At 46.4% G+C, this 19,988-nt stretch overlaps 1 protein-coding gene across 2 annotated transcripts in view; it reads right to left on the bottom strand.

Annotated features, from left to right (window-relative positions):
• The window catches only part of LOC308467711 (putative helicase senataxin), a 228,626-nt gene that overhangs the window by 171,495 nt on the left and 37,143 nt on the right, over positions 1 to 19,988 (bottom strand). For both annotated transcript variants that reach the window (XM_080989412.1, XM_080989411.1), the window contains exons 3-4: positions 18,886 to 19,090; positions 15,840 to 15,949 (exon numbers count right to left, since the gene is read on the bottom strand). In XM_080989412.1, coding sequence (XP_080845538.1) covers positions 15,840 to 15,949; positions 18,886 to 19,090 — 315 coding nt within the window. The remainder of the gene's footprint in view (positions 1 to 15,839; positions 15,950 to 18,885; positions 19,091 to 19,988) is intronic.

The following is a 19,988-nucleotide window of genomic DNA, read 5'->3' on the forward strand; positions in this document are numbered from 1 at the left end:
TTTCAGACACAATTCGCTGTGGCAGACTGTGCAGCTTGAAGACATGATCTACGAAGAACTGGGCTGTCTCTTAGGCTGTTGGAAGCCCCTTGCAAGACACAAAATGTGCCATCTTGGTAAACAGGTCCACCACCACCCAGATCACAGTCTGCTGTCACGAGGACGGCAGTTCAGTAATGAAGTCCATGGCTATGGTCTCCCAGGGCCCCTGCGATGTAGGCAGGGGTTGCAGTGGCCCCATCAGGGCTTCTTGTGGCCACTTGGCACACTGACAGGTTTTGCAGGCGTGAACCTACTCCTTGACGTCCTCAGGCACCCACGGCCACCAAAACTGCCGCATCTGAGATTGTCAGCCTGCATCAAGGTGCAAGCGGCAGGACACTGGGTCCCAGAGCACGACCCGGCTGGCACTCTCCGATGTCATTCTCATAGCCGGAAATATCTGTTCGATAAAATGATTGGAATTGGACAATAAACAGACATAGCCTGGACCGAAGAAGACTAAAGAAAAATCTGCAGAACTGTACAGTTCCTGGTGTTTAAGAGATTCTTCAAAGAGATTCTCATCATGGCGTGTGGATTACGGAGGTGTTTGGTGTGTCTTTTTTCTCTTCTTAACATCTACATTTGGTTTTCAATGCCAAGCCTCATTAAGAAACTTAAAAAAAAAACGAGTACAGACGGACTTCTATTTATAATTAAGTATTCAATTGCACAGCTTTACTTAGACTTGAAAGACTTGTGGCTCATTAGCTGCTCTCCCTGTGCAAAGGTCAGAGGGGGCAGGGTTTCTGTTGAGGCAGGTGATTAGCTGCGGGAGGAGCTTATCAGAGCTTGCAGGGCAGCAGCTGAAGAAGGAGCAAAAAGGGTTTGATCCATCTTTTAGATTTAGGGGAGCTAGTCTCAAACGTTTGTTGGGGGAGACCTAGGTTTTTTTGGGGGGGGAGTTATTTGTCCTGTCTTCACGCTTTTTATGATGGAAGACCGCTGTAGCCACCCCCAACGACACGTTCTCAAGATGGAGGGGGAGGGAACAGCTGCAGTCGCCTGCGGTTCCTGCGCAATGTTTGCCATCTTGCCAAAGGTTGCAGGCAGCTTTACCTGCAGCAATTGCATGTTGATTGCCCTCTTAGAAGACAAAGTCCAGCAACTGGAGGAACATGTAGCTACGCTCCAAAGAATTAGAGAGCTGGAGCTCTTCTTGGAAGCAACAGAGCACACCGTCTCCACCAAGGAGGAGACAGGGGACTCCCCTGAGAAAGAGGCTAGTTCACCAGCACAGGAGCCAGATATATGGAGAAACGGGACTCAAAGAAGTAGGAGGCCCAGGGTTCGCTCTGATTGTTTAGAAATACACAATCGCTTTGAGGTCCTCTCCCCTAGCATGGAAGACGAAGAGCAGACTCCATTTGAGGATCTCTCCCTCATTACAGTCGATCAGGTATATGAAGACGAGCGGCAAAGTCAGTCCTCAGGGAATGTGCAGGTGACCTTGGAACGGACAGCTCACGGAAGAACCCCGACCAGACCTAAGAGGAGGCGTGTAGTGGTGATAGGGGATTCCCTACTGAGGGGAACAGAAGCAGTTATCTGTGGGCCTGACAAGAGGTCTCGGGAAGTGTGCTGTCTCCCCGGGGCTAAGATCCAAGATGTAACTGAACGACTGCAAGGAATCATAAAACCCACTGACAAATACCCCTTCCTCTTGGTTCATGTGGGAACCAATGACACTGCAAGCAATAGCCTCCAGAAGATCAAAAGAGACTACGAGGCTCTGGGCAGGAAATTGAAGCAATTAAATGCACAAATTGTCATCTCATCTGTCCTCCCAGTTGAACGACGTGGCCCAGGGAGAGAGGGGAAAATAGTGGAAGTGAACAGCTGGCTTCGCAAATGGTGTAAACAGGAACGGTTTGGATTCTTAGATCACAGGCTGCAGTTTCTTGAAGATGGACTTCTGGCAAGCGAAGGGCTGCACCTCACAACGGTTGGGAGGAATGTTTTTGCCAAAAATCTCAGAAACCTCATCAGGAGGGCTTTAAACTGACTAATGTGGGGGAGGGAGACAGTGCTCCTGAAGGTAGGAGTCTATCAATTGATGAAGATGATCATCCAAATGTCATAGACCAAATGGAGCAAACAGCACGCAGACCTAGTGGTGGGAGGAAAACATCCTTAAATAAGAGACACGGGGGAATGATTAATGGACTTCAATGTCTGTACACTAATGTGCAAAGCATGGGAAATAAACAAGATGAGCTTGAGCTCTTGGTACAGCAAACTAAATATGACATAATAGGCATCACTGAAACCTGGTGGGATAAGTCCCACGATTGGAATGTAATAATGGAGGGATACAATCTATTTCAGAGAAACAGACCAGACAAGAAAGGAGGAGGAGTGGCGTTATATGTCAGGGATGTGTATACCTGTGAAGAGATCCAAGATTTAGAACCTCAAAGCCAAAGTGAGAGCATTTGGCTCAAAATTAAGGGAGAGAAGAATAACAGTGACCTCATTGTGGGAGTTTACTATAGATCCCCAAGCCAAACGGAGGACATAGATGATGCCTTCCTGGAACAGATGGCCAAGCATGCAAAAGGAAGGGAGATAGTAGTAATGGGGGACTTCAATTACCCGGATATTTGTTGGATGTCAAACTCAGCCAAGAGCATAAGGTCAAACAGATTCCTCACTGGCCTTGCAGACAACTTCGTTGTCCAGAAAGTGGGAGAAGCAACAAGAGGAACAGCCATTTTAAATCTGGTCCTAACCAATGTTGATGACCTGGTTAGTGGGGTAGAAGTGGAAGGATCATTAGGCGCGAGTGATCATGCTCTTCTGAAGTTTACTATACAGCGGAAAGGAGCAGCCAAGCATACTAGGACTCAATTTCTTGACTTTAAGAAAGCCGACTTCATAAAACTTAGGGAAGTGCTGGGTGAGATCCCATGGACAGTAATACTAAAAGGAAAGGGAGTTCATGATGGCTGGGAGTTTGTTAAGAGGGAGATAGTAAAAGCACAACGTCAGGCAATACCAATGAGACGGAAACATGGAAGGTGCCTAAAGAAGCCAGGGTGGCTATCTAAAGAACTTTTAACTGAGTTGAGATTAAAAAAGGATGTGTACAAAAAATGGAAAAGGGGGGAAACCACCAAAGAGGAATTCAAACAAATAGCCAGCACGTGTAGACACAAAGTCAGAAAAGCTAAAGCACAGAATGAACTCAGGCTTGCTAGAGAGGTTAAAAGCAACAAAAAAGGCTTTTATGGGTATGTTCATAGCAAAAGGAAGAACAAAGAAACAGTGGGGTCACTCAGAGGAGAAGATGGTGAAATGCAAACAGGGGACACAGAAAGGGCTGAACTCCTCAATGCCTTCTTTGCCTCAGTCTTCTCCGATAAAGAAAACAATGCCCGACCTGAAGAATTTGGAGCAAATGATTCAGCAGAGGAAACACAGCCCAGAATAACTAAGGAGATAGTACAAGAATGCTTGGCTAGTTTAGATGTATTCAAGTCTCCAGGGCCAGATGAACTGCATCCAAGAGTATTAAAAGAACTGGCAGATGTGATCTCAGAACCACTGGCAGTCATCTTTGAGAATTCCTGGAGAACAGGCGAAGGCAGACTGGAGGAGGGCAAATGTTGTCCCTATTTTCAAAAAGGGGGAAAGAGAGGACCCAAATAATTACCGCCCAGTCAGTCTGACATCAATACCAGGGAAGATTCTGGAGCAGATCATTAAGCAAACAGTCTGTGAGCACCTAGAAAGGAATGCTGTGATCAACAATAGTCAGCATGGATTTCTGAAAAAGAAGTCATGTCAGACTAACCTGATCTCGTTTTTTGACAGAATTACAAGCCTGGTAGATGAAGGGAACGCAGTGGATGTAGCCTACCTTGATTTCAGCAAGGCATTTGACAAGGTGCCCCATGATATTCTTGTAAAGAAGCTGGTAAAATGCGGTCTTGACTATGCTACCACTCAGTGGATTTGTAACTGGCTGACTGACCGAACCCAAAGGGTGCTCATCAATGGTTCCTCTTCATCCTGGAGAAGAGTGACTAGTGGGGTGCCACAGGGTTCTGTCTTGGGCCCGGTCTTATTCAACATCTTTATCAACGACTTGGATGATGGACTCAAGGGCATCCTGATCAAATTTGCAGATGACACCAAACTGGGAGGGGTGGCTAACACCCCAGAGGACAGGATCACACTTCAAAACGACCTTGACAGATTAGAGAACTGGGCCAAAACAAACCAGATGAATTTTAACAGGGAGAAATGTAAAGTATTGCACTTGGGCAAAAAAAATGAGAGGCACAAATACAAGATGGGGGACACCTGGCTTGAGAGCCGTACATGTGAAAAGGATCTAGGAGTCTTGGTTGACCACAAACTTGACATGAGCCAACAGTGTGACGCGGCAGCTAAAAAAGCCAATGCAATTCTGGGCTGCATCAATAGGAGTATAGCATCTAGATCAAGGGAAGTAATAGTGCCACTGTATTCTGCTCTGGTCAGACCTCACCTGGAGTACTGTGTCCAGTTCTGGGCACCACAGTTCAAGAAGGACACTGACAAACTGGAACGTGTCCAGAGGAGGGCAACCAAAATGGTCAAAGGCCTGGAAACGATGCCTTATGAGGAACGGCTAAGGGAGCTGGGCATGTTTAGCCTGGAGAAGAGGAGGTTAAGGGGTGATATGATAGCCATGTTCAAATATATAAAAGGATGTCACATAGAGGAGGGAGAAAGGTTGTTTTCTGCTGCTCCAGAGAAGCGGACACGGAGCAATGGATCCAAACTACAAGAAAGAAGATTCCACCTAAACATTAGGAAGAACTTCCTGACAGTAAGAGCGGTTCGACAGTGGAATTTGCTGCCAAGGAGTGTGGTGGAGTCTCCTTCTTTGGAGGTCTTTAAGCAGAGGCTTGACAACCATATGTCAGGAGTGCTCTGATGGTGTTTCCTGCTTGGCAGGGGGTTGGACTCGATGGCCCTTGTGGTCTCTTCCAACTCTATGATTCTATGATTCTATGATAAAGATGAAAGAAGAAACAAGACAGCGCTTGTTAATATGACGCAGAACGGAAAAATGAGAATTCCCCCCTTTTTGAGAAGCGGGAGATATTTGCTGGCTGACTTTGTAATGACTGGAGATAACAATTTGGGACTACATATAGTGCAGCTGTTTGCAGAAGTTTTTCATTATGAGCGAGAGAGAAGGCTGATGGATGTCTAGCAGCCCCCCTTCTAGGGCCCAGAGGGGGGGATTGTGTGGTCTCTGAGAGGCTGATCAATCGCCAAATGACTTATATCTGTGGAATACAGCTCATTTACATTGCATTATTGCAAACAGTATGCTTAACAATTTACAGTAATAACATAACAATGTGGAAACTACTATGTTATTAAATCTCAAACGAAAAGCTTGGACAACAGCCCGGATTGGAAGATTGGAACGGAGTCAGGGAAAGCTGTGCTAGCAAATAGACACTTGAAAAAATATATGTTGTTGTTGTTTAGTCGTTTAGTCGTGTCCGACTCTTCGTGACCCCATGGACCAGAGCACGCCAGGCACTCCTGTCTTCCACTGCCTCCCGCAGTTTTGTCAAACTCATGTTAGCAGCTTCGAGAACACTGTCCAACCATCTCGTCCTCTGTCGTCCCCTTCTTCTTGTGCCCTCAATCTTTCGCAACATAAGGGTCTTTTCCAGGGAGTCTTCTCTTCTCATGAGGTGGCCAAAGTATTGGAGCCTCAGCTTCACGATCTGTCCTTCCAGTGAGCACTCAGGGCTAATTTCCTTAAGAATTGATGTGTTTGATCTTCTTGCAGTCCATGGGACTCTCAAGAGTCTCCTCCAGCACCGTAATTCAAAAGCATCAATTCTTCGGCGATCAGCCTTCTTTATGGTCCAGCTCTCACATCCATACATCACTACTGGGAAAACCATAGCTTTAATTATACGGACCTTTGTTGGCAAGGTGATGTCTCTGCTTTTTAAGATGCTGTCTAGGTTTGCCATCGCCTTTCTCCCAAGGAGCAGGCGTCTTTTAATTCCGTGACTGCTGTCACCATCTGCAGTGATCATGGAGCCCAAGAAAGTAAAATCTCTCACTGCCTCCATTTCTTTCCCTTCTATTTGCTAGGAGGTGATGGGACCAGTGGCCATGATCTTCGTTTTTTTGATGTTGAGTTTCAAACCATGTTTTGCGCTCTCCTCTTTCACCCTCATTAAAAGGTTCTTTAATTCCTCCTCACTTTCTGCCATCAAGGTTGTGTCATCTGCATATCTGAGGTTGTTGATATTTCTTCCGGCAATCTCATCCAGCCCAGCCTTTCGCATGATGAATTCTGCATATAAGTTAAATAAGCAGGGAGACAATATACAGCCTTGCCGTACTCCTTTCCCAATTTTGAACCAATCAGTTGTTCCATATCCAGTTCTAACTGTAGCTTCTTGTCCCACATAGAGATTTCTCAGGAGACAGATGAGGTGATCAGGCACTCCCATTTCTTTAAGAACTTGCCATAGTTTGCTGTGGTCAACACAGTCAAAGGCTTTTGCATAGTCAATGAAGCAGAAGTATATGCCTTTCTGGAACTCTCTAGCTTTCTCCATAATCCAGCGCATGTTTGCAATTTGGTCTCTGGTTCCTCTGCCCCTTCGAAATCCAGCTTGCACTTCTGGGAGTTCTCGGTCCACATACTGCTTAAGCCTGCCTTGTAGAATTTTAAGCATAACCTTGCTAGCGTGTTGTAGTGTGTATGAGTTACTCGTGCGTAAACTGGTGCCTCTCTAGGCTAATTTGCCTTGTTAAACCTTTCTGACTGCACAGCCCTTTCTCATTGTGGCTGCCTCAGTCGCTGGCAGAATCCGTCAGTGGGCGTTTCTTGAACCTCTTCCAACATAAAAGTTGTTTGACACCCAGTCTCCTCCTCCTCTCACTGCGCGGGAGTCTTCTGCGCAGGGAGGGCGTGGGTAGCGGAGGACCTGTGCCCTCCTCACTGAGTTCCAGTGAAGAGTCCTGGAGCCCTCTCTCCGATTCCCCCATCTGCCCCCCTTTATCCCTGGTGTTGCGCTGATTTGCTTCCCCCTCTACTGAGCTGTTTCTCCCCCTGCTGCTGGGTCCTTCTCCAGCATCATCTAGGAGCCTCCCCTTCGCCTCTCGCTCCGATGTCAGTTCCCTGACATCCACCTCCCCCCCCAGAACCCCCTCCACCCCTGGACCGACCTGTGCGATCAACTTCTTCCATTTCGTCGGCCGACGAGGCGGGGAACCCCCGGAAGGAACTGTCACCATCTTCTGTGGATTTGAAACCTGCTTCCCACCCGCTCTTACACCTGCCAACGGGGTGGTCCTCCCAGTCTGATTCTTCTTCCTCCGAAACCTCTCCTCCCTCCTCCTCGGAGACAGAAAATCCCTCAAAAACCTCTTCATCGTCTGTGGTTCCAAATTGCTCCTCCCAGAATCTCTCCAGGGGTTTGGGTTTGTCCGGGAACCGGCGGTGGAATACCTCCACCAGATACCTGTCATCGAAGGCTTCCGTGGGAACCCACGTGTTTTCGGACCCGGGTTCCCCCTCCCAAGCTACCAAATACTCCACCTGGCGCCCTCGCCACCTTGAGTCCAGTATTTCCGTGGCCCTGTGATGGTGTTCCCTTTCTTCTACCTGCGGGTGTGTGGTGACTTCTCCCTCTTGCCCCTGGAATTCCCGCCCCTCCCTATGCGGTGAGAGCAGGGACCTGTGGAAAACCGGGTGTATTTTCATGCTATCAGGCAACTTGCGCTTAAATGCCACGGGATTAACTTGCTGTGTTACCTCAAAAGGTCCCAGCCGTCTAGGCTGCAACTTCTTGCACCCCCCTTTGAAAGGTAGCCCTTGGGTGGACAACCACACCCGGTCCCCCACCCGTATGGTCTCCCCTTCCCTGCGGTGCTTGTCTGCCTGCCTCTTGTAAGTTTCCTTGGCCCGCTCCAAGTTCATCTTAAGTTGCTGGTGCAGGGCCTCCATTTCTTCCACAAACTGCTCTGCCGCGGGTACACTCCAGTTTTCCTCCCCACTCCCCGGGAAGGCCCTGGGATGACACCCATGGTTGGCCATGAATGGGCTCATTCCCGTGGACACGTGTTCCGCGTTATTGTACGCGAATTCAGCCAGCGCTAGTTTCTCCACCCAATCGTTCTGCCTCTCGCTGACGTAGCAGCGTAGGTATTGCTGGAGTATACTGTTCGCTCTTTCTGCTTGCCCGTTGGTCTCCGGGTGTCTCGCCGTCGAGAAACCCACCTCCACCTGCAGCAAGCTCATGAGCTTCCTCCAGAACCGGGAAGTAAATTGTTTCCCGCGGTCGGAGATAACCCTCAAGGGGGCGCCATGCAGCCTGAAGATGTGCTCTACAAACAACCGGGCTGTTTCCTCTGCCGTTACAGCATGTGAGCAAGCTATAAAATGGCACATTTTTGTCAGTAGGTCGACCACTACCATGACCGCTGTCTTTCCCCGGGACTTGGGCAAATCTGTCATAAAATCAATGGACACCACCTCCCAGGGTTTTCCCGGCGTGGGTAAGGGTTCCAGTAATCCTGCGGGGGCAGCCCGCCCCCCCTTTGCCCTTTGGCAGCGGTCGCACCCCCGTACATATTCCCGTACATCTCACTGCCTCCATTTCTTCCCCTTCTATTTGCCAGGTGGTGATGGGCCCAGTGGCCCAGGGAGACAATATACAGCCTTGTCGTACTCCTTTCCCAATTTTGAACCAATCAGTTGTTCCATATCCAGTTCTAACTGTAGCTTCTTGTCCCACATAGAGATTTCTCAGCAGACAGATGAGGTGATCAGGCACTCCCATTTCTTTAAGAACTTGCCATAGTTTGCTGTGGTCAACACAGTCAAAGGCTTTTGCATAGTCAATGAAGCAGAAGTAGATGTCTTTCTGGAACTCTCTAGCTTTCTCCATAATCCAGCGCAGGTTTGCAATTTGGTCTCTGGTTCCTCTGCCCCTTCGAAATCCAGCTTGCACTTCTGGGAGTTCTCGGTCCACATACTGCTTAAGCCTGACTTGTAGAATTTTAAGCATAACCTTGCTAGTGTGTGAAATGAGTGCAATTGTGCGGTAGTTGGAGCATTCTTTGAAACTGCCCTTCTTTGGGATTGGGATGCAGACTGATCTTCTCCAATCCTCTGGCCACTGCTGAGTTTTCCAAATTTGCTGGCATATTGAGTGTAGCACCTTAACAGCATCATCGTTTAAAATTTTAAATACTTCAGCTGGAATATCATCACTTCCACTGGCCTTGTTATTAGCAGTGCTTTCCAAGGCCCATTTGACTCCACTCTCCAGGATGTCTGGCTCAAGGTCAGCAACCACACTACCTGGGGTGTACAAGACATCCAAATCTTTCTGGTATAATTCCTCTGTGTATTCTTGCCACCTCTTCTTGATGTCTTCTGCTTCTGTTAGGTCCTTTCCACTTTTGTCTTTTACAGTGGTGCCTCGCAAGACGAAATTAATCCGTTCCGCGAGTGTCTTCGTCTAGCGGTTTTTTCGTCTTGCGAAGCAACCCTATTAGCGGCTTAGCGCTATTAGCGGTTTAGCGGCTATTAAAGGCTTATCGGCTTAGCGGAATAGCTGCTAAAAGGCTATTAGCGGCTTAGCGGCTTAGAAAAAGGGGGGGAAAGCGAAAAAAAACTCAAGACTCGCAAGACATTTTCGTCTTGCAAAGCAAGCCCATAGGGAAATTCGTCCTGCGAAGCAACTCAAAAACGGAAAACCCTTTCGTCTAGCGGGTTTTCCGTCTTGCGAGGCATTCGTCTTGCGGGGCACCACTGTATTATGGTAATCTTTGTACGAAATGTTCCTTTCATATCTCCAATTTTCTTAAACAGATCTCTGGTTTTTCCCATTCTATTGCTTTCCTCTATTTCTTTGCATTGCTCGTTTAAGAAGGCGTTCTTGTCTCTCCTTGCTATTTTTTGGAAATCTGCATTCAATTTCCTGTATCTTTCACTATCTCCCTCGCATTTTGCTTGCCTTCTCTCCCCCGCTATTTGTAAGGCCTCGTTGGACAGCCACATTGCTTTCTTGCATTTCCTTTTCATTGGGATGGTTTTCCTTGCTGCCTCCTGTATAATGTTACGAGCCTCCATCCATAGTTCTTCAGGCACTCTGTCCACCAAATCTAAATCCTTAAACCTGTTCACTTCCACTGTGTATTTATAAGGGATTTGACTTAGATTGTATCTTACTGGCCCAGTGGTTTTTCCTACTTTCTTCAGTTTAAGCTTGAATTTTGCTATAAGAAGCTGATGATCTGAGCCACAGTCAGCTCCAGGTCTTGTTTTTGCTGACTGTATAGAGCGTCTCCATCTTTGGCTGCAGAGAATATAATCAAACTGGTTTCGATGCTGCCCATCTGGTGATGTCCACGTGTAGAGTCGTCTCTTGTGTTGTTGGAAAAGCTTGTTTGTGATGACCAGCTTGTTCTCTTGGCAGAACTCTATTAGCCTTTGCCCTGCTTCGTTTTGATCTCCAAGGCCAAACTTGCCAGTTGTTCCTTTTATCTCTTGATTCCCTACTTTAGCATTCCAATCCCCTATAATGAGAAGAACATCCTTCTTTGGTGTCACTTCTATAAGGTGTTGTAAGTCTTCATAGAATTGCTCAATTTCAGTTTCTTCAGCACCAGTAGTTGGTGCATAAACTTGGATTACTGTGATGTTAAAAGGTCTGCCTTGGATTCGTATCGAGATCATTCTATCATTTTTGAGATTGCATCCCAGTACAGCTTTTGCCACTCTTTTGTTGACTATGAGGGCCACTCCATTTCTTTTACAGGATTCTTGCCCACAGTAGTAGATATGATGGTCATCCGAACTGAATTCGCCCATTCCCGTCCTTTTTAGTTCACTGATGCCCAGGATGTCAGTATCTTGCCATCTCATTTTTGACCACATCCAACTTACCCTGGTTCATGGTTCTTACATTCCAGATTCCTATACAATATTTTTCTTTACAGCATTGGACTTTCCTTTCGCTTCCAGGCATATCCGCAACTGAGCGTCCTTTTGGCTTTGGCCCAGCTGCTTCATCAGCTCTGAATCTACTTGTACTTGTCCTCCGCTCTTCCTCAGTAGCATGTTGGACGCCTTCCGACCTGAGGGGCTCATCTTCCAGCATCATAACTTTTATGTGCCTGTTGTCTTTGTCCATGAAGTTTTCTTGGCAGGGATACTGGAGTGGCTTGCCGGTTCCTGCTCCAGGTGGATCACGTTTGGTCAAACCTGTCCACTATGACCTGTTCATCTTGGGTGGCCTTGCACGGCATAGCTCATAGCTTCTCTGAGTTATTCAAACCCCTTCACCACGGCAAGGCAGTGATCCATGAAGGGGGAAAATATATATATACACAAATAAAGCTGTATCCGACAGATGAAAGGATATATGAATTCTGACATGACTGAGAATCGCAGAGCCAGGGACAGAGAACTTTAAAGCGTTAAGATCAGAAGGCAGAAAATATGAAACAACGAGAAGAGGCAGGAACAAAGATTTGGAGATATGCTTCAAAGGTCCAGACTATGGAGAGCCCGGGGAAATTAATAATTACAATTTGGACTATAATCGGTCATTTTTTAAAATGTTAGTTTATTATTTTTAATTGGATTATGATCCGGATATGTTGATTGGCTGTTTTTATTGGAAAACCAATAAAAAGGATTTTTAAAAAACCAAAACCTGCCGCATCAAGTGATACAAGGTTTTATGCTGTCCGAAGCGGCCCGCCAGTGAGCTGTCGTGGCACTGACGTAGAACTTGGCCATCTTTCTCTGAAAAAAGCTCCATCCTGGTGCTTCACTCCCTCGGCGCAGCCAAATTGTCTTTGGCGAAGGCGCTGGCCGCCGTCTGTTGCTGGAAATCAGAGGACTCCCCTCCCCAAAACTCTCCAGCTCTGATGCTTCCTTGCTAGTTCCCTCCGTGGATAGCTCTTCCATGTCCCACCAGTCTGAACCAGGCTCAAAATCCTCTTCTTCCCCAGTGTCACTCCCTGGTCCCTCCTGGTTAACTGGCTGCCACCACTACTTATCTAGCCAGTTCCTGACATTGGCTCAGTGTGGGCACAGACTCTGACAGGGCTACGTCTCCTGCTCTGCAAGACAGTTCTGTTCCAGCCCCTTTCCCTCTTCCCTTCAGAGCTTGAGAGGGTACAGCAGAGAAAAGGGCAAAGCAATTTAGAGCTGAGTCACAGAAGGCTGCCGGGAGGGAGGCTTAAATGAGGGAAGGAGAAGTCGGAAACTCAATCCTGCAACTTACTAATGTGGAGTGTGTCTGGCTATCTCTGTGTGTGAAGCAATAAAAAGTTCATTGCTGGTCAAGTCTTTGTCAGCTTCTGAATTCCAGCAACAGATAATGTTCTGAAGAAGTGTGCATGCACACGAAAGCTCATACCAATAACTAACTTAGTTAGTCTCTAAGGTGCTACTGGAAGGAATGTTTTTATTAAGTTTCTTGTAGGCAGAGAATATCAAAATTTATGCAGAATTCTTTAAAATTCATATCTTCTAACTTGGGGGACCATCCTGCCACATTCCATGATAAGACCTTGCATGTATTGTTGAGGACAGGTTGATTGTGCGGCTGGCCTGCTGAATTCCTTATTGGAGTTATAACTTCATAGTCAGACAAGGCTTGAACTTCATGTGTGTGTGTGTGTGTCCCCCCCAGGTTTGTGTGGCACTGGGTGCTGAAAACTCTATTGAACTGTTCATTACAAGAATCATTATATCAATCCAGTTCTACAATTTGATTTGATTCCCCAACTTTGTCCACAAACACAGACCCGCCTCCTATCAAAGGATTAGAGAACTCCTTTTTAGTAGTTAGAATTTGGGTGGTTGATTTCAGGTCAGGGAGAGCTAATTCTTCCAGATTAAGAAATCTTCTTTGGAGCCATTCAACAGAGGTTATAGAATAACTTGAAGGGACAGCATAGTTATACTCTCTGATAGGAGGGTGTTCCTTATCAATTTGATTATCTTTGTTTATGGGGGGGGGGTTCTCCACCTCTTCCCTTTGTTTACCTCTGTGTTGGTTAGACATTATTTCCATAATTTGATCCGTGATTGTATTAGCTTTCTCTGGAGGCCGAAAGTGAATAAGGGTGTATTGTAAGGAAGTCGTTCTGCTAATGATTTCTTCCTGTGACTGGTAAGGGAGGGCTAAAAAAGAGTTTAAGTGTCTCTTTTCATCAAAGGCAAGGGAATCGTCAAACTCATTTTTGGAATGGTGTTCTTCTTGGCTTTTAGCAGGTGCTGAAAAGAGTACAGTAATGTTAGTAGGCAGGGAGCCCCAAAGTGTAGGTGCTGCCATGCTAAAAGATTGATTTCCTTCAACGGCAGAACGAGTATTATGTGACACCTGTATCGGTGTCAGTTCTGCAGACTGAAGCAGTCAAATGGGCATATATGGGGTAAGGCCATCTCTCAAGTAAACTGGTTGCAAGCTGTTCAGTGTTTTATATACCAAATGGGCAACCAGTGCAGGTATGTGAGCATAGGTGTTATATGCTGACACGGTCTCATTCCTGTCAGCAACCATGATGCACCATTCTGCACTAACTGCAGCTTCTGGATCAAGCGCAAGGAATGTCACACATAGAGTGCATTGTAGTAATGCAATCTTGAAGCAACCATCCTTTTGCAGGAAGCGTGTTCTAACAGGCCCATCTATCTACTCCAGTATGGAGGACTTGACCTGGCATGTGTAACCTGACTTGGTTGGATGAAGCAGATGGGCCTGTCCTTCTCGCTGCTTGTCCACCAGGTTTCTCTTACCCACAGCAACCCAGGTCATATGGGTGGGGAGGGGGGGTTGCAGTGATTTTTAGGAAGTCATTAGTGTACACCGGGCGTCCTATTGGGAAGACCCAGTTTACTGAGTGCATGTTCTGGAAGTTGGGCAATAGGGGCAGTACAGGATTTCTTTTGGTGTACCGACTTCCCCGCTGCACCAAGGATTCCCTGCCCAAGCTGCTTCAAGTCATAGCAGATGTTCTCCTGGAGACACCTAGTTTGGTTATCCTAGGGCAGGCATGTCTATCTTCAAGTAGGCTGTGATCTACGATCCAATATAAAAAACTGGCAGTAATCTACCACCCTGAGATGGGTTCAGGGTGGGCGGGCAGGCACTGGCTGCTTCCCCCAAAGGCGCAGGGCAAACTTTGATACCATCAACCAAGACATTCTTCTGGGCCATCTAGAGGGGCTGGGAGCTGGGAGCACTGTTATACAGTGGTTCTGCTCCTTCCTCCTGGCCCGTGTCCAGAAAGTGGTGTTGGGGGATGAGTGTTCAGAAACTTGGGCTCTCACTTGTGGGGTGCCTCAGGGCTCTGTCCTCTCCCCCATGTTTTTTAACATCTATATGACGCCTCTGGGAGAGATCATCAGGGGGTTTGGGCTATGTGTTCATCAGTATGCAAATGTTACCTAGCTCTACCTCTCTCAAATCAGAACCAGTGAAGGCAGTGAAGGTCCTGTGTGAGTGTCTGGAGGCGGTTGCAGGATGGGTGGCGGCTAACAGATTGAGGTTGAATCCTGACAAGACAGAAATACTGTTTTGTGGGGACAGGGGGTGGGTGGGTGTGGAGGACTCCCTGGTCCTGAATGGGGCAACTGTGCCCCTGCAGGACCAGGGGCACAGCCTGGGAGTCATTTTGGACTCACAACTGTCCATGGAGGCGCAGGTCATTTCTGTGTCCAGGGCAGCTGCCTACCAGCTCCATCTGGTATGCAGGCTGAGACCCTACCTGCCCGTGGACTGTCTTGCAAGAGTGATGCATGCTCTAGTTATCTCCTGCTTGGACTACTGCAATATGCTCTATGTGGGGCTACCTTTGATGGTGACCCGGAAACTACAACAAATCCAGAATGCAGCAGCTAGACTGGTGACTGGGAGTGGCCGCCGAGACCAAATAACACTGGTCCTGAAAGACCTACATTGGCTCCCAGAATGTTCCCGAGCACAATTCGAAGAGTTGTTGCTGACCTTTAAAGCCCTAAACGGCCTTGGTCCAGTATACCTGAAGGAGCGTCTCCACCCCCATCTTTCAGCCCGGACACTGAGGTCCAGCTCCGAGGGCCTTCTGGCGGTTCCCTCCTTGCGAGAAGTGAGGTTACAGGGAACCAGGCAGAGGGCCTTCTCAGTGGTGGTGCCCACCCTGTGGAATGCCCTCCCATCAAATGTCAAGGAAATAAACAACTATCTGACTTTTAGAAGACATCTGAAGGCACCCCTGTTTAGGGAAGTTTTTAATGTTTGATGTTTTATCGTGTTTTCAATATTCTGTTGGGACCCGTCCCGAGTGGCTGGGGAAACCCAGCCAGATGGGTGGGGAATGAATGAATGAATGAATAAATAAATAAATAAATAAATAGTTGTTGTTGTTGTTGTTGTTGTTGTTGCTGCTGTTGTTGTTGTTATAACCTCTTCTCAGAGTGTCCAGCCTGATGCCCCAGTGGGAAACCCACAAGCAGGACCCAAGCACAAGAGCATCCACGTTCCTGTGGTTTCCAGCAACTGGCAATCAGAAGCATTATTGCTTCAGACTATGAAGGCACACATGTTGAAAACCTCTGATTAAGGGGACTAGCCTAGTCCCCCATGTCCATTGACCACATGCCAGTGTGTGGGAGCAAGTTCCATAGTTTAACTGTGCACTGTGTCAAGGAGGATCTATTTCATCTGTCATCTGTTTAGGACAGCTTAATCCTACGTAGCAAAACTGAAAAGGAAGAAAAGAATAACCGGAAAAAGGAAATTAAAGCAGCTCACCACTTCATTAGGATGTACCATGAGCAGATAGATCCCAGGGTGTTTCCCAGCCACCTGGTAGGAGCAGTTGATTTCCTCCATTTTACAAAGAGCCTCCACACACAGCTCACCTAACAATTTAAAAAAGAGAACGCCAAATGTTAGGGCTGTTGGAACCACCATAATATGAAGGCAAATGATCCCTGCATAAGATGAAAGTCATCCTCAAAGAATCATAGAACAGGAACAGTCACTATGCAGATGGTTTTATCCTATAAAGCGTCTTAAGGGAGATACCTGACTCGCCGTTTCATGAAGTTCAGAAAGGAGTGTGTTTAGCTTAGCTTTGTTTTGTTTGCAAAATGAATCACATGGTCAGGCATTTGGGGAAGGGGGCTTTCTTGGTTTTGATCCACTACCTTTTTATTATTAGTGTTTTGTCCCAAAAGCAGCAGCTCTGGTCTGTGTGAATACAAGTGATCACTGATGTCTTCTGTTAATCCTGGTATCCTCTATTAATCCTGCCAATTAATTGTTTTTGAAAGATGCTTCCCCCCGCCCTTCTCACACACAGAACTAAATGCATATTTTATGATGGCACATGTCACCTACAATTGTTAGAACTGGTTGTGGGATTTTTAAAAAGTCATCATTTTTTTCAACACTTCTTATACCCCTGTATTGCAGACCAACCTTGCTACCCCTTAGATTACAAATGGAGGAAGAGGAAGCAGAGACTGGCAGAATCGCTAGAACTGAGTTACTTTCCTCTAGACAAATGGTGAAACTCCAAATGGTGACCTGCTTAGGGAAGCTATTCCTGTCTGTTTAAATAGGCAGGACTTGGTTTGCCCAATACAGTGGTACCTCGGGTTACAGAAGCTTCAGGTTACAGACGCTTCAGGTTACAGACTCCGCTAACCCAGAAATAGTACCCAGCTCTACTAATACCGAGCTCTACCTCTCTTTTAAATCAGAACCAGTGAAGGCGGTGAAGGTCCTGTGTGAGTGCCTGGAGGCGGTTGGAGGATGGATGGCGGCTAACAGATTGAGGTTGAATCCTGACAAGACAGAAGTACTGTTTGGGGGGGCGGGTGGGGGGGACTCCCTGGTCCTGAATGGGGTAACTGTGCCCCTGAAGGACCAGGGGCGCAGCCTGGGAGTCATTTTGGACTCACAGCTGTCCATGGAGGTGCAGGTTAATTCTGTGTCCAGGGCGGCTGTCTACCAGCTCCACCTGGTATGCAGGCTGAGACCCTACCTGCCCGCGGACTGTCTCGCCAGAGTGGTGCATGCTCTGGTTATCTCCCGCTTGGACTACTGCAATGCGCTCTACGTGGGGCTACCTTTGAAGGTGACCCGGAAACTGCAATTAATCCAGAATGCGGCAGCTAGACTGGTGACTGGGAGTGGCCGCCGGGACCACCTAACACCGGTCCTGAGAGATCTGCATTGGCTCCCAGTACGCTTCCAAGCACAATTCAAAGAGTTGTTGCTGACCTTTAAAGCCTTAAACGGCCTTGGTCCAGTATACCTGAAGGAGCGTCTCCACCCCCATCGTTCAGCCCGGACACTGAGATCCAGCGCCGAGGGCCTTCTGGCGGTTCCCTCATTGCGAGAAGTGAGGTTACAGGGAACCAAATAGAGGGCCTTTTCGGTATTGGCGCCCGCCCTGTGGAACGCCCTCCCTTCAGATGTGAAGGAAATAAGCAGCTATCTTCTCTTTAAAAGAGATCTGAAGGCAGCCCTGTTTAGGGAAGTTTTTAATAGTTAATGCTGTATTGTTTTTAACACTTGATTGGAAGCCGCCCAGAGTGGCTGGGGAAACTCATCCAGATGGGCGGGGTATAAATAATAAGTTATTATTATTATATTATTAGTACCTCGGGTTAAGAACTTTACTTCAGGATAAGAACAGAAATCGCATGCCGGCGGCGCAGCGGCAGTAAAGTAGCTAAAGTAGTGCTTCAGGTCAAGAACAGTTTCAGGTTAAGAAGAGACCTCCGGAACGAATTAAGTTCTTAACCCGAGGTACCACTGTACATTTTGCTAGCTGAGGAAGAACAGTGGTATAGCACTAAATGACGCTCAGGGTCCCTTCCAACTCTACATTTCTATGATTCTATGAATGCCTATAGATAACACATGAAAGCTTTTTAACAAATATGTGACAAGAAAAGATGTAACCCTAGTGGTTGGATGAACTTGTCTGACTATGAGGCATATGTGTGTGTGTGTGTGTGTGTGTGAATGAATTGGCATTAGCAGCTATATAGAAAGGGACGTTGGAGGCAAAGCTCTGTTAGGAAGAGAAACAGAATTTGTTGCTCTCTTTCTTTCTTTGGCTGGGGTTCTACATTTACCATTCATCTGACAGGCAGAAATTCAGCATGTGTGGAGGATATGAGTCATTGAAATTAATGTGTATTGCTAACTTAGCTCTATAAATTTCATTGGGTCTTCCCTATGAGTATGACCAGCATTGGAAATGTAGCTAGATTTTATGCAATAGCCATAAGTCAAAGAAAGCAAAAGATTACACAGCTGCATAAAATGTTATATACTGCTACAGTTCTTAGTTAAAACTCCTATTCTTTTAAACTTTTATGGTATTTTATTCCTCTAAACACACATTTTAAGTACATTCAATTAGTATATTGATTGTTAAACCCCATATTTAACATTTTTATTGCTTATGTAGAGAATTATGCAGAAATTCTGGTTTAGTATGCTGGCTGTTTGCCGTAATAACATTGATTGATTGCTTTGAAGTCATTTCATTCTGCATCAGGTAAAGTAATTTTAGCCCCCCCCCCCCAGTCCCATATTTTGCCCAACCAAAGGTGACAACCCTAGATGAGCAGCAGAATATATATTCTATAAATAAAAATAATACTCCTTTTGTAATAGGTTTTTTTTGGGGGGGGGGATAGTAAAACAAAAAAACAAATCCCAGTCAACGTATCACCTCCAGCTGTATTCTGAGAAGACTTTCCATAGCTGCTTTTATTGAACCACTAATGCAGGGGGAGAACTGGATCATGTTCAGGTGCCACCAGATACTCACTGAGACGTTCATGAAGTAACAGGTAGGGGTACTTCAGCATTTCCAACAATGGCACTCTGAGGTTCTCCTCAAAGTTGGAATCCGTATAATGGCACAGTTGCGTTTCCCCATCTTTGTCTACAATGAAGAGGTCACTGTCATCTTCCTCCTGCATTGATTTCTCAAAGTGGGTAATAAGGCGAGTGATTTCAAGCTTGCACAGGATCTGCAATGGGGGGGGGGGAGAACCCTATAAAATTCTAGAACAGAGAGAGAGCAACTGACTCTGCTGTCCTAAGACACCAGCTGAAAACAACAGAATCTGTAGATTATTATTTATTAAATTTATATCCCCCTCTTCCTCCCAAAAGGAACCCAGGGCACCAAACACACAAGTGATAAAATAATTAAAAGATCTAAAAGCTATTCCAATAGAGATGCAGACTGAGGAAGATCTCTGTTCAAAAGCCTTAAATGGTCAAGTGGCAACAACCAGAGAGAACACGTCAGTTTTAAGAAGGAATAAATCAGAATCATTTATTTCATATATATATATATAAATATACACCACAACAGATAAAAAATGACTGCATTCAAGCTTCTTGGCTATAGAAGTATAACTCACAAGGAATTATATAGGATAAAAGAAAGCAAAAGTACATTATGCATAATTAGGTTGTATCCAGGCGTCTTTTAATTTTGTGGCTGCTGTCACCATCTGCAGTGATGGAGCCCAAGAAAGTAAAATCTCTCACTGCCTCCATTTCTTCCCCTTCTATTTGCCAGGAGGTGATGGGACCAGTGGCCATGATCTTCGTTTTTTGGATGTTGAGTTTCAGACCATGTTTTGCGCTCTCCTCTTTTACCCTCAATAAAAGGTTCTTTAATTCCTCCTCACTTTCTGCCATCAAGGTTGTGTCATCTGCATATCTGAGGTTGTTCATATTTCTTCCGGCAATCTCATCCAGCCCAGCCTTTCGCATGATGAATTCTGCATATAAGTTAAATAAGCAGGGAGACAATATACAGCCTTGTCGTACTCCTTTCCCAATTTTGAACCAATCAGTTGTTCCATATCCAGATCTAACTGTAGCTTCTTGTCCCACATAGAGATTTCTCAGCAG

This window comes from Podarcis pityusensis, assembly GCF_964106645.2.
Source record: "Podarcis pityusensis genome assembly, chromosome: W".
NCBI classification, from domain to species: domain Eukaryota; kingdom Metazoa; phylum Chordata; class Lepidosauria; order Squamata; family Lacertidae; genus Podarcis; species Podarcis pityusensis.